At 35.0% G+C, this 15,508-nt stretch overlaps 1 protein-coding gene across 2 annotated transcripts; it reads left to right on the forward strand.

Annotated features, from left to right (window-relative positions):
• Nucleotides 1-6,928: 6,928 nt before the first annotated feature.
• Nucleotides 6,929-15,370, forward strand: LOC128217966 (neuroendocrine convertase 2-like). Of its 2 annotated transcripts, XM_052925445.1 has the most exons (13): nucleotides 6,931-7,166; nucleotides 9,847-9,942; nucleotides 10,131-10,238; nucleotides 10,445-10,582; nucleotides 10,783-10,877; nucleotides 11,200-11,288; nucleotides 11,447-11,652; nucleotides 11,962-12,180; nucleotides 12,328-12,425; nucleotides 12,733-12,839; nucleotides 13,412-13,529; nucleotides 13,664-13,998; nucleotides 14,116-15,370. In XM_052925445.1, the coding sequence occupies exons 1-13, from the start codon at nucleotides 6,999-7,001 to the stop codon at nucleotides 14,433-14,435; spliced, it is 2,097 nt and encodes a 698-aa protein (XP_052781405.1). In that variant the 5' UTR covers nucleotides 6,931-6,998; the 3' UTR covers nucleotides 14,436-15,370. The 2 variants fall into 2 exon arrangements, with proteins under 2 accessions (XP_052781406.1, XP_052781405.1); XM_052925446.1 differs by lacking the exons at nucleotides 13,412-13,529; nucleotides 13,664-13,998; nucleotides 14,116-15,370 and having other exon boundaries at nucleotides 6,929-7,166; nucleotides 12,328-12,452; nucleotides 12,733-12,838.
• The last annotated feature ends 138 nt before the right edge of the window (nucleotides 15,371-15,508 follow it).

Consider the following 15,508-nt stretch of genomic DNA (forward strand, 5'->3'; position numbering starts at 1 on the left):
GATCCATCGTATTATGATTCAATTAAATGCAAATTTATGGGGAGACATATTGTTTTTGCCCTATCCGTCAATCAGTCAGTCAGTCAGTCAGTCCGTTAATTCGCCAGTCTGTACGTTATACTTCGTTTCCGCTCAATAACTATAGAAATTTTAGACCCAGGAACTTCAAACTTGGTATGCTAGTTGGTCATGATTAGTAGATGATCCCTCTTGATTTTGAGATCTCAAGGTCAAAGGTCAAGGTCGCCTTGACCTTGAGGTGACGAAACGGTTTCCGCTCAATAACTAAAGATTATTTGGGTCCAGGACTTTCATTCTTGGTATGCTTGTTGTTCATGACTAGTAGATGATCCCTATTGATTTTGAGATCAAAAGGTCAAAGGTCAATGTCACCTTCAGGTAAAAAAACGATATGTTGGCGGTGACCTTAAGCTTTAAAATAGTTTCTGCTCTAACTAAAGAACGCTTGTACCCAGAAACTTAATACTTGGAATGCTAGTTGATCAGGACTATTAGATGTCCCCTATGATTCTGAGATCACTAGGTCAAAGGTCAAGGGGGGCGTGACCTTGAGGTCCACTCAATAACTAAAGTTCCTTTGGGTCCAGGAACTTCATACTTGGTTGCTAGTTGTTCATGACTAGTTGATGACCCCTATTGATTTTGATATCAAAATGTCAAAGGTCAAGGTTACCAACAGGCAAAAAACCCCGATATATTGGCGGTGGCCTACAAGCTTAAAAATGGTTTCTGCTCAATAACTAAATAACGATAGTATCAAAGAACTTAATACTTGCTGGTTGGTCATGACTAGTAGATGACTCCTATTGATTTTGAGATCAGTAGGTCAAAGTTCAAGGTCACCGTGACCTTGAGGTGATGAAACGGTTTACGCTTAATAACTAAGAACGCTTGCACCCAGGAACTTCATATTTGTTATGCTAGTTGGTCATGACTAGTAGATGAACCCGATTGATTTTGTGATCAATCCGTTAATCAGTCAGTCAGTCCGTCAGTCTGTACGTCACACTTTTCTGCTCAATAAATAAAGAACATATGCACACATGAACTTTATACTTGGTATGCTAGTCGGTCATGACAAGTAGATGACCCCTATTGATTTTGAGATCAGTAGATCAAGGTCGCCGTGACCTTGAGATGAATGAAACAGTTACCGCTCAGTAACTTAAGAACGCTTGCACCAAAGAACTTTATACTTGGTATGCAAGTTGGTCATGTAGATGACCCCTATTGATTTTGTGATCAGGTCAAACGTCAAGGTCACGATAAACTTGAGCTGAAAAAAATGGTTTCCGATCAATAATTAAAATACGCTTGCGCCCAGGAACTTCATACAATACAAACTGCGTTTACATTTTCCAAGATTAACCAACAACACTTTCTTCTCTTCACTATTTAATTCGGATAAATAAACCAAACTTCACTGTTGGTTCGTCTCCAGTCCAAAATTAAAAATTTCATGTCCATCATTTATTTTTTCTCATTTATGACCACACAATAGAGGAAAAGAGCGATTTTTAAAAATAGCAATCTCTAGTTAAGATACATGTACATTTCATCCAACACATAAAATCCCTTCTGAGCCCCACAGATAACCGACGCAGCTTATCAGCACACCAAGGTGGTCATTACGAGGCTACAGCGCACCGAGAACGGTCAGCGAAATTTGCTTATAGCAATTCTTAGAAACTAATACTAGTAATATAGTGAAAAAAGCGGATATTATTATGATAGAGCAAGCATGAATGCGGAAGCAGAGGTATGTAAAATTTACATATATGGCGGGTATAATAATAAATTAATTTAATATGCAATGCTCGAGGAATGAATTAGTTAATAATAGTTTAGTTTTTGGTTTGAGGAAAATCAATTATTGAAATAATTACTGATAGTACCGAGAAGGTATGTTGCATTCTTTTTCAAGACAAAAAATTAGCGACACGACTATACAGTTGTATCAAATGTATTTGAAATGGAGACCACATTTCAAATTCGTTCATATACGACGAATTACGTCGAATGGAAAATTATATTGGTGGAATCAGAAAATAAAGGATGTTCTTTATATTTAATATACGGCGGATACCACGTCAGAATTACACGTGTATTGTCAAATTATCCGACAAATTCCACGTCAAGATTACATGTATTTTATCAAATTATCTGACGGATACCACGTCGGAATTACATGCATATTATTAATTTATCCGGCGGATACCACGTCGGGATTTCATGTATTCTATAAGATTATCAGACGGATACCACGTCGGGATAACAAGTATTTTATCACATTATACGACGGATACCACGTTGGAATTGCATGTATATTATTAATTCATCCGTCGGATACCACGTCGGGATTACATGTCTTTTATGGAATTTAACGACGGATGCCACGTCGTGAGTAGATGTATTACATTTAAGTATATGACGGATACCACGTCCTATTTGTTGTATTTTATATAAATGATTCGACGGATCCCACGTCGTTATTACGAATACAAATGATACTCTACAAAAAGTAAACAAATCGGACGGATACCACGTCCTAAGTTTCATATATATATTAAGAGAGAAAGGTACACAGAGAAATATTACCTTTCAGGCGGATTTGGTAGACGGCCAGGGCGGAAGTAACAGCGCACATGCGCCTCAAGAGAGCCTTTTTGAGAGGCTGACAAAAATGGGGAATAGCACGTCATCCTCATCAACAGGGTTTCCCGAATGGAACCAATTATCAAGATGTATGGAAACTATGACGGAAAGCATGAAATGCTTACAACGAGAGGTCACCTCGTTAAAACGGGGGAATTCCCAAGAAAGTGATGACCCCTCGCCGTGTGAGAAATAGGTCTGCCTTGATAAAGATTATGAGAGCTCAGATGAGGATGATATTGATCAGTTTTTTTTTTACTGATAAGATTGAAGGGGTCTGCGACAGGGAAGTAAATGAATGGGATGCCCTGTCAGATGTCTTCATCCAGGACATAGAAACTGGAGATCCAGTTCAAGATGATTTGGCAACGGTGGTTAATAAATCATTGAGATCAAAAACAAAAGAGGAAAAAACATTGAAAATCTTGAAGTTACCAAAGTTGACGAGATACTGTGGAATCAGTTAAAACCAGAAACAAAGGCCTACGATTATGGGCAGCAGAAATTACAAGCCGTCCTTCGTCAGGCTCTTGTTCCAGTTGTAAAATTGATGCAAACTATCAAAACAGACGGTAACAAGGAAAATAAAGAATTAGTTGGGGACATTTTTAAAATCCTAGCGCAGGGAGTTGTCTCATCAAACGAAAATCGGAGACAAAAGATTAAAAACAATTTACTACCGGCATACAAAAATTTGTGTGACAACCCATCCTCGGCAGCAATGCTATTCGGGGACAAACTGGAAGAAGATATTAAGAAAATGAAAGAAACCAAGGCAAAACTAACACCAGATCAACCAAACAAGCCTTTTTTATCGAAAAGAGGAGGGGGGGGGGGGGGGGCACCGATCATACAACAACAGAAAGTTCACTGCTTACCCTCCTGGCAACAATCAAGCACAGACGAACTTTCAACGTCCGTGGAAACGCCAACAGCAAAAGTACACAAAAACAAACCGAAAATAATATCTGTAAGTAAAGATATCAATGTACGGTTTTGCAACACAGCTGAAAATTTTCGTGCTGGAAAAACAGGGGATAATATCAATGTATGGGAAACAATTACTAGAAACAAATGGATACTTAATACTATAGCAGGTTGCACTATAGAGCTTTCTGATATTCCGCAACAAAAATATGTTCCAAAACCGATAAAATTTTCGCACGAAGAAAACACTAAAATTCGCAATGAATTAAATAGATTTTTGGAATGTAGAATAATTGAAAAGGCACCAGAAACCACAAAAAATAAATTTATTTCTACCATTTTTATCAGACCGAAAAAAGATGGACGCGTACGTGTAATACTTAACCTCAAGTACTTGACAGTCACAGTAGTGTTTACTTTATCGATGATTCGTGTTTGGCCGGGGATAACTTCGATTCGTGTACACAGAATGTAATTGATACCGTAAAGTTAATGGACAAGCTGGGTTTAACGGTAAATTTAGAAAAGTCCGTTCTTATTCCATGTACAAAGATTATATTTTTAGGCTTTGTATTGTGTTCAGTCTCAATGACAGTGAGGTTGACGAAGGAGAAATGCCATGATATTATCGCAGTATGTAGAGACATGCTTTTTACCAGTAGAACAACAATAAGAAACTTTTCTAAACTGATCGGTAAACTAATCGCGGCAGAACCAGGTGTTCAACACGCTCCTTTATACATTAGGCCTCTTGAAAAGATAAAAGAAATCCAATTAAAAAGCATAGAGGTAATTTTGATAGCTTTATGAACGTGCCGAGAAGCATAGACGTTTCTTTACACTGGTGGATACATAATGTTGAAAAAAGTTACAAAAACATCGGATCAAAAAGTCCAGAAATTGTTATCTATACAGACGCATCCAACGATATGTATGGCGCATACAATGTAACAACTGGTTCTAAAACGTGTGGATACTGGAGTCCAGTTGATCAAACATTTTACATAAATGTTTTGGAATTAAAAGCTTGCGATATAGGACTCATAACTTTATGTAAAACCGTTACAAATAAACGTATTCGTCTGTATACAGATAATACAACAAGCTGTGCGTATATAAATAAGTATGGGGGAAATTTGAATCATTAGATAGTATTGCAAGAAGAATATGGTTTTGGTGCATTGAAAGAAACATTCAATTAACAGTTTCCCACATAGCGGGCACGGATAATAAAACAGCAGACAAACTCAGTAGATCCACTAATGATGATATTGAATGGTCATTGGACCAAGGGGTCTTCAATAAGTTGAAATTACATTTCCCTCAGATGGAGATAGATTTATTTGCTTCAGGTTTGAACACCAAACTGAAGAAATTTGTATCGAGACATCCTGAACCAAAATCATTTGCTGTAGACGCATTTACTTTACAATGGTCAGGGTATTTATTTTATATATTCCCTCCTTTCAGTCTACTGTCGAGGATTCTTCAAAAGGTGGAAGAAGACAAAACGCAGGCAATTCTTGTCGCGCCAATTTGGCCAACGCAAAGTTGGTGGCCAGATCTTTTGAAGTTAACAAAAAACAATGTATTAGTGTTACCAAACACCCAGAACATTTTGAAATTAGTGCACAAACCAAACAAACAACATCCATTAAAAAAGATGCGCTTAGCTGTTTTCAGCATATCAGGCGAGCGTTGGGAAGACGAGGCATTTCGGGAACAGCTCAAGACCTCATTCTCAACTCCTGGAGACAAGGGACAAAACTCCAGTATAACACTTATATTACAAAATGGTTACGTTTCTGTGAAGGGAAGGCAAATCCCTTTAGTGCACCTATAAGTGTGGTTGTTAGCTTTCTTACATAATTGTTTGTACAAGGATTAAGCTACTCCACATTAAATACCGCAAGGTCGGCTATAAGTTGTATCCTTAGATTAACTGGAAATACAAATATTCACGGTGATGAAGTGATAAGAATGTTTATGAAAGGGGTATTAAATGAGAAACCATCATTGCCAAAGTACAAAACCACTTGGGATGTGAAGACTGTATTACAATATTTGAAACAAATAGATACAGGGTCATTATTGTCCCTATCTTGCAAACTGTGCATGCTGTTTCTTCTGGTAACAGCTTAACGTTGTCAAACACTTTATGTTATCAAACTGTCGGGCATTCATCAAACTGCCGGAGGCATTGTCATACACGTTTCAGAACTGATCAAGCAGAGTCGGCCAGGCGTCCATTTGGACCCAATTGTGTTCAATGCATACAGGACTGATGAAAATATATGCATTGTAAAAAACTTTGAATGATTACATTGACAGAACGAAATATCTTAGGAAAGATGATAGCTTACTTGTTTCAACAACAAAGCCACATGCCAAAGTGTCCAAACAAACTATTACTCGTTGGATAAAACTTATCTTATTGAAAGCGGGTGTTTCAACAAAATATAAGGCACATAGCACCAGAGCGGCAGCCACGTCATTTGCATTTGAAAAAGTGGTGCCGCTAACTGACATTATTAAAACAGCAGGTTGGAGTAATGAAAAAAAACTTTTGCTAAATATTATAAAAAACCAGTCATTTCAACAAAATCATTGATACAGAATGTGATACTTGATTGACTAATTATGCTATCATCATGTAATTTGACGGCAAACATATATACAAATATAATACAAAATAAAGATCTGTAAAGATTTTGCTGATTTGGTTGGATACAATATTTTTCAGAAATTATCTCTGAATTATCTGTGGGGCTCAGAAGGGATTTTATGTGTTGGATGAAATTGAATGATTAAGCTAGACTTACCTTTGAAGAAGGGAAGGCGAAGGTTGATCATAATTTCATCCAACACAAAAATCCCTCTGAGCTCACACACCCGCCCAAGTTACCCAAACCCAAAATATGAATTTCTTTCAAAATATTGCCATTTTGGCAAGCAAAATAGAAATACTCTAAAATATGACCACCTTGGTGTGCTGATAAGCTGCGTCGGTTATCTGTGTGAGCTCAGGGGGATTTTTGTGTTGGATGAAATTATGATCAACCTTCGCCTTCCCTTCTTCAAAGGTAAGTCTAGCTTAATCATTCAATTAAACATAAAGGGAATAAATAGTATGTGGGTAGAATGAAGCCTTAAACATAAACCTTATTAATATGTCCATGGAATTTCGTTGGATGCATTTGGATTATCTGATAACCCAGGTAGTAAATTAAATTCGCCTGAGTCAAGTTTGAAGTGTAGAGTAGATTTTACTAAAAATGCCTAAATATTTTATCCATGGCAGTGCATTGTTTATTAAACCAAAGCTTCAACGCTTTACAGTATCGGGTGATAAATTCACTTAACACAAATTACTGGACGTGCAAACAGCATTCAACATGAAGGCGTACATGATATTTACTACTTTAATTATTCTTAATGTTACTGGAATACTTATATCCGTAAATGTTTACAAATATAAAGTTAAATTTGCTTTTGAAATAGTGGACAACTTTGAAGAGATAAAGTTTAAGTCGGGTGATTTTGGATTTAAATATATAAAACAGGTAAGTGAACACAGGTTTATAAATGGATATCCACTGAGTGTCAAGTTTTACACACAACCCATCGGAATGGGGCTAGTTTATTTAGATTATTACGTATTTGTTGGCATTTACAACTGTTTAAAGCTGCAATCTCACAGATTGATTATAGCCAATGTGTGCGTAAATGTCTGGAAAACAGTGATATAAGACTGCTAGTAAAAAGCAGATCGCAATTTTCATATATACGTTCGAAATTGATGTTTTAAGGCTTAAAGCGTTACTAAAGTTTTGAAATAAGAAACTAAATTATCGGAAGTTTTCCAAACAATTGAGATCTGTATTATCATGAGTTATCATTTTTGACTGAATTGAAGGCATTGGTGACAAAAACAGCTGATTCTCAGACAAAAGAAGAAGAAGCTGTCAAACATTCAATCTGTGAGAGTGAAGCTTTAAACGTCTATAGAACATAATCATAGTAGACATAGCAACAATACATGCTTTAGCTAAATTACCTGAATTTTTCAAGTTATATTATTTAAACATTAACAGTGACATATATTTAAAATAACAAACGGTTAAGAAAATGATTAAAGAGAACAAATATAATTAATCCAGTGATTCATTGGTTTAGTGAAAAAAATAGTCGGTCAGAAATTGTATTTAAATGTACACAACAATATGAAAATTTCCTCAAGACTCGTCTTAGAAATTTGAAATAAACTGTACTTGAAAGCTAACGTATAATGATCTATGATTAACCAGTGTGATCTATGAGTGTTCATGAAGATACTTTCGATGATACTTAAATTCCTGTTTGAACACTATCAAATAGCAGTTATATATTAAATTGTGTCATTGAATTTAAGACGAATTTTTTGTTTGTTTGTTTTGTATTTCATTTTAATTTCCATCTCATCGCTTTCTTTCGTAGTTCATGATATAACGACCTAGATTGGTCTTTATATATGTGTTCAGAAACACATAATTTAGATTATGCCTTATAATAATGACCATGCACGATCCTAGTTTTCTTTTCTTTTTAAACTAGACTTATGTTAGACTAAGAGGAATTTCTGTTATAAGTACGTTGAACATACGCTCTATCATATTCACTTGCCTAGTTGAAAGTTTATTTAAGGCGAAATTTCCCAAGGAACTGACTGTTATTCCCTCTGATATAATGGACATTTGCGTTGAACTTACTAAAACATGTCAACACAAAGTGTTGAATGTCAGGGACTCATTGTAACTTTTTGGGCACTGACCGATGTAAGAAGCCCAAGAAAAGTGTCATTGTTTATTGAAAGGTATATTCTACAAATGTTTTCACCAATGTCGGATAACTGACAAAAATGATGTTGTTTTGTACAAATAATTGCTTAAAACACTAACTCAATTGGACACTTTTTGAATATATCCATGAGTACTTTTCATATTTATTTACTGTCATTCAAGATTATTAAAAGTTTTAATGATCATGAAGGAAGTGTACGGATTTCATTTTTATACTTTGAATATAGGGAAAAATACATACATGTTGGCAATAAAACGGTAACCATGTTGCAAATGCTAATATAGGGACTAATGCATTATGTATTTATTTATGGATTACACATCGTTTATACAATTATTTGTGTAACAATGTGATTACCAACAATTTTATTATTCCTATAAATTTTATATATAACTATCAGTTCATTTTTTGCATTATTTATTGTTAAGATTGTTCAATGGCCACGATATACGAACACTTCAACTCTAAATAGATCAACTTGTATAGGCTTATTAAAGGTACATTTTCTAATGCTACAGTTGTGTTGTTTTTTGTAATTTGTTGTTAGTCATTTATATAGCTACACATGGGACATGTACCTATAGTGTGGCTGTAACTTTGTTTCAAAAACACAAAAAACACACGCACAGCTACCATGCAAGCTACAGCTTTAGAAATACAACTTCAATTGTGACTTGACATGTTGCTCAGTATGTATTTAGAGCACATTTCATATCATAATAGGACACATAAGTGCAATGACAAACAATATTGTTTAAAGTTGATGTTGAATTCTACGAAATGGCCGCACTTGAATAATATCAATCGCAATAAAAAATGAGTAAGCATGCATCCTTCGCCTAGCTACACCATTGCAACCTATTCGTTTCGTATCAAGATATTAAATCATGTCCGTTACGTCATCAATTATTCTTTCCGTAGTATAATGTTACGTTATTAAATTCGTGAATTATGTAATAGCTTATGTAAGCAAATAACAAATTATAACGATATATATATACTATAGCATCTTTGAACGGTATAACTTACGAACACTCCTTTGATCTTTCTTACAGAGAATTGTATGTATTCTTTGAAAAAGCCACGTTAATTTGATATGTTAAAAAGCTTTGAAGATATTTCATCTGTTAAAAAGTACCTTATTTGGCATGCCTCACAACCTTCAAAGCTTATTAAACAACATGTATCATATTCATTATACAAAAACTTATTTGTAACTTTATCTGATCCTGCACTACGACCGAAATTCAAACAAGATATATTTCTTCTGACATCATCAACAGTTAAAGGTAGATTTTATAAATAAAACATCCCTTATTTCTTCATATAATATAGTTTCATTTACATAAATAACATCCTAATATTTGTTGCTTTAAAATGATCACACTTATTATTTTTTTCCAGATCGCGATCAAGCTTCATGTGTTTGAGGCAAACACAACAGCTTTATGGAGAGCAGATCAACTTTCACGAGCGTTCAGAGAACAGTTTTCAAGCGAGGTCAAAATGTTTAACATGAAAACATTAATTTGCCTCATTGAAGACAAATATAACTTATTTATTTTAAAATTTAAAGGTCAAGAACACAATTAATATTCAGTTTAATGAAATGATAAAGAAGTTTTTGATAATGGTGATCTTACTTGTATCAAATTTAATAATGACATGTCCTTTTAAATTTCTTATAGATTTCGGCTGCTGAACCATACCATGAATCCGAAGTTCCAAGTAGATCACCGACCCCTTACCGTGGAAGGAACAGGAGCAGAAACAGAAGAGACCTTCGGAAATCTCAAGTAAAAAACTTTTTCATTTAAGTCTAGTAGGATGCAAAAAGGGTTAGTTGGTATATGTATATTCAATTGTAAAACACAGTTGCCGAATGACATAAGAAACCTTACACCCCATTTAGCTATGGGACAAGTGAACCATTATTTAAGCGATGATTTAAGTATGATTATAATCATGCACTTTTATTTGTTAGTCCTACTTCATGTTACAGTTGTATAAATCCTGTGCGGTATATTACGACCCGGATGTAGAGGAGGCTTGGAAGATTGGGTATACAGGGAAGAATGTCACTGTTGCAGTCGTTGATACTGGTGTCTATGTCGACCATCCAGACCTACGAATGAATGTTGTAAGTAAAAGCCTTCTGTCGGGAGGAAGGTTTACAAAACGCCCTATTTTCTAATAACTGTTTATGTTGTTAGTATAAAACCCGACCTTCATGTTTCCACAAACAGCCCCATACAAATATCTACAATTTGGCTAGCTAAAATTGCACCAAGGCTATAAATAATGTATAGATGATTATCTGCTTCAACGTTGTTTTTTCAGAACATCGAACTCTCACATAGCTTTGTCGGTTTCAACTCAAGCGCCGTAAAGCCTGACACCCTCTTCAGTTACAAAGAATTAAATGAACTTACAGAGTAAGAGGTCAACATTAATACTTTCTTGATTCATAAGAAAAACCGTTCTGCCCAGTGTTCCTTGCTTCATTTTATGAAATAATAATTGTTAATTTAAAAAAAAAAGTATATTGGAAATATTAGTGGCAAACATATGCTAATATAGATGTAAAGGCACCATTGGTATCCGATCCGATCTTGATATATTTCTATTTTTGCATTCAGTTTGATTATTATGACCGTCCTTCCATAAATATGATATAAAGTTTTCGTTAGGCTTTTGGTATAACTAACCAGTAAAGTTGGCTTTCTATAAAAGGATATTCTTTTTCATGCACGATAGCCACGGAACCCTTGCAGCCGGAATCATTGGATCAGAAAGAGGGAACCAAATATGTTCTGCTGGCATTGCTTTTAACGCAACTCTTGTGGGTTTGTCAAGTTCTTACAAGTTCTAACAGTAGATTTTATTCTTATTCACCTGCTCTGTACAAGGTCCACTTTGTTCTACCTAATGTTAAACGTGTTTGATTTTAAACTGTTATTTATTTATGTTTCTTAAGTCGAAATAATACGGATTACTTTTATAGGTTTAAAGGTGTTCAAACTAGATGAAGAGGACATCAAAATCCTTAAAGCCTTCAAGCATGTCTCATTCAGCAACGAGAAAATACCTGCTGCATTAGAATATAAAAGAGACGTAATTGACATTTATTCGTGCAGCTTTAACCTTAGGTCAGCGTTTGTCAAAAATGACATTGAGACCAAGACGATATTGAAAGAGGGAGTCACAAAGGTATCAAGAAATATGTTGATAGACTAAGTCATACATATGATTCGCGATAGTTTCAACTTCTGGTTTAGTTGTTCGAACCCCTTGATCTAGTCAACTTGTCTAGCACTCCTCCATTCCGGATATTTCAACGAAAATTAGATGTCCTTTAGTGCCAGGGTGTCAAGAGCGTTTTCACCAGATATGGTCAAACTCTATAGTAACATAGTGCAAAATGATATGGATTTTCTGCATTAGTCTACAGTAGGGCTAGTATAATTGTTGAATTATATGACAGTGTAAACAAACTTAACTTGTGTTTTTCATTAACAGGGAAGAAACGGAAAAGGTAGTATATTCGTGTTTTCTGCCGGAAACGCAATGACTGGCGACATCCATGACAGAAACATGGAATTTTATGCAAGCAGTGTATACACCATCACTTTTTCGAGTGTCGGAAAACATGGAAAGCGACCTTCATATACCCAACCCGGTTCATGCATTTTGGCTGCAACTTTCGGCGATTTTCGAATATGGGCCGGGGAAATATTAGTGAGTTATTTTACAAATGAATTTATTAGTACAAAGACAGAAACAAACAATATAAACCGTTTAAGTGTTGTCATGCGTATGTAGTGTCTGTTTTATATGATAGTTATATATGCGTTTGTTAGTGAAAATGTCTTATTTGTGCAACAGAAATCCACAGCAAGAGAAACCCAATGCAAGAAATTCCAAGGAACCTCAGCGGCGGCGGCCAGAGGCTCGGGAATGATTGCTCTCATGTTGGAAGCCAAGTAGGCAATTTGGAAAGATTGTAATTGGTACAGTCCTTACAATTTTGAAAGAATAATAATCTTGTTCATGCAACAGGGTGATACAGAAAGTCGCTTTCAAGAAAACTTGAATTCTTTTGATAGAAATAGATACTATTATATTTCCTTAAATGCAATGGAAACTAAAGCAGCAAGCCGAGCAGCTGAAAGCATAATAGTTCGTTTAAATGCATACTGATCAAATACCAAAGCCAAACAGGCAATTATTATGAGACCTTTTATTGAACCATTTCACATACAAATTAAAAGTAATTTATTTTCATTCTAGTCCCTTTTTGACATGGAGAGATGTGCAGTATATAATCATTCTCTCGTCTTCATTGGACAATGTGAACAGTCAGGGATATACCGCATGGAATGTAGCAGGCCGAAGATGTGCGTTTAGAGTTATAACATACATTTTATTATAATTTCTTCAGTTTAAATGGATGCACTCAGGCTTATCATGACCTTATAATTCTTAAAGATGCACTCTTACTCCCAAAAAAGAATTACCACAATTAATAATATTTTTTAATAATACAAAAAGGATGAATAAATGTCGAAAACAATGGTTCTTATGAAAGATACCGAGTTGAAATTTGAAAGAAATTAGCACAACACACGGTATTTCTACCTTATAAGACTATAGTAGACCACAGTAAATGTTTTAGCATTCACCAATCATTTAATATTTTTGCGCATTCTGCTATTGAATACCCGGTTACAATATGGTTATCAGTAATTAATATTTTCCATAAATGCATTATTTAGTAAGTAGTTAAAGGTTAAATAGGCACAATTGATGTTTGTTAAACTTGTGTACGTATTGATTTTGAATAAGAGTGTCACTTGAATGATTGTATGGTTAAAATTTTGACAAAAATGGTGTTAAAAACGTATTTTGCTGGAGTTGTTCATCCCTCTAACCACTTGAGTCTGTTAAAAAGATGTATGTTCTATTCTAGATAACCAGTATTTTGGATTCGGTTTGATGAATGCGACAGCCATGGTGCTGACCGCGAAAAATTGGAGCTCGGTATCGAAACAACGTACCATTTCAGCGAGGCCACATTCTTTTAGAAAGTAATGCCATACATTAACTAAGGTTTTTATCAATGCTGTGCATTCTGTAAAATTAAATAAAGAGTATACAAATAAATTATAACACATCCAAGTTATGACGGATATTGTATTCACTATTTTTATTTACTTTTCAGACTTGCCAGTTCAAAATATAATGCAACTATAGCTATAACAAATATACCTGTATGTGCCACGCCAAGTTGTCTACAGTTGGTAGAACAAGTAGAAGTGTTCCTTAACTTTACATTGGCGCAGGGGGGTCTAGCAGATATGGAGATATTGCTCGTTTCACCTTCAAATACTCTCAGTTATCTTTTGAGCCAAAGGGAACAAAATTGGGATAAACAACCAAAGCGACAGCAAGTATGGAACATCGAGTGGTCCTTTACTTCTGTTCATTTTTGGGGCGAACCGGTGAATGGCACATGGGTTCTTCTGATTCAGAATAATATCAGTTCAACCAGCAGTGGTAAGTATGATGTTTTTAAAGTTTTAAACAAATGATCAATGACGATTTATTTGTTTAATTTGTCATGTGTAGACCTTATGGCTGCGTCAAAAATAAAACATGCCGTTCACTTTTCAGATTGGATAGTAAAACTTCGTGATGTATCTCTGACATTCTATGGTGTGAAACGAAGAAAGCAGTATATAAAAAAAGAGGAAAAGTACCAATTTTCAAGCGACATTAGTGTTGTAAATGATATGCAGCGACTTTTGCGTGAATCGGATGTGTTTGAATTGGAAACAGTAAAATCAAAATTGATTGAAAAAACTGTTAAACCAAAGAACGAGTGGTCGTTCATATTAGTGCTCAAAGTGTTTATTATAAGTATGTGTTTGTATGTCTTGATATTTGGCTGCTTTTTATGTTATAATTATGTCATACCGATAGCTAAGTGGTAAAATGTTCGCCTCGGGCACGGAAGGTCCCGGGTTCGATTCCAGACCGCATCAAACCGGAAGACGGTAACACCTCATAGTGTATTAACAACAGACACTGATATCATTATTTGCTTTAATAATGATACGTTGGTGCTACTAAGTAGACAGCGCAGGTTACTGATAACTATTAACTGTGTGTCAATGGTAATCACTACACTGAGTTTTATGATTTTGCACTATGGAAAGGACAGATGCTAAGATCCCGGTCATATATTCAGACATTTACGCAAAAATTGGCTCATTCCAAGACAGAAAAAAAATCAAATAAAAAAACGTTGTCAAAACGGTCAACCTGTGAGAGAGCCGCTTTAATTCTTAAATGTATTGATCAGTCATGTATTTAGAATATTGCATTTCGAAAATAACCACCGGCACTCTGTTATATTGTTTATATCTATAGTTATCTTGGCCAGGTCATCAATGCTGTCTTGAACGAACATTTCCAAATCAGTTTCCTCTAACCATGCTGCCCCTAGACATATATTACAAGGCAATAATGATATAATAAACCTATGTGGTATACCATTTCCAGCTGTACGAAGTAATGGACGGAAGAATGGAATGGAATGAACATACATATTGATTTATCAAGGCGATTGCATTAAAAGAAATGTTCTTTGACACAAACTGTATAGACTATTAATTGCACAAACTTTATTTGGAGTTTGTAAATTAATTGATAAAGCCATCCATTGTAAAGGTTAGCTTGTTCATGTTGTAATAATTGATTGAGAATTGTTAAAAAAGCTGACTATTCAGTGAATTGCTTATTTTTGTTAAACAAGTTGTTTAATGGCTGGTTGCGAATATGTACGTTGCGATGTCTTTGTCTTTGGATTGACGTAATCTAAATACCCTGATCTTGTTCAGTTGATGAATAAAGGCTGTTAAGCACAGTATGCGTTATTGATGCCTATAAAAGGTTATTACCCGCTTTTTCAATGATTAATTTTAATTCAAACTTTTTTTTATCTTACAACGATTGTGAAACAAGTTATTTCTACATTATATTAATCACTCTCGTTGGCACGATA

The sequence above is a fragment of the Mya arenaria genome, chromosome 14 (assembly GCF_026914265.1).
Source record: "Mya arenaria isolate MELC-2E11 chromosome 14, ASM2691426v1".
Classification (NCBI taxonomy): domain Eukaryota; kingdom Metazoa; phylum Mollusca; class Bivalvia; order Myida; family Myidae; genus Mya; species Mya arenaria.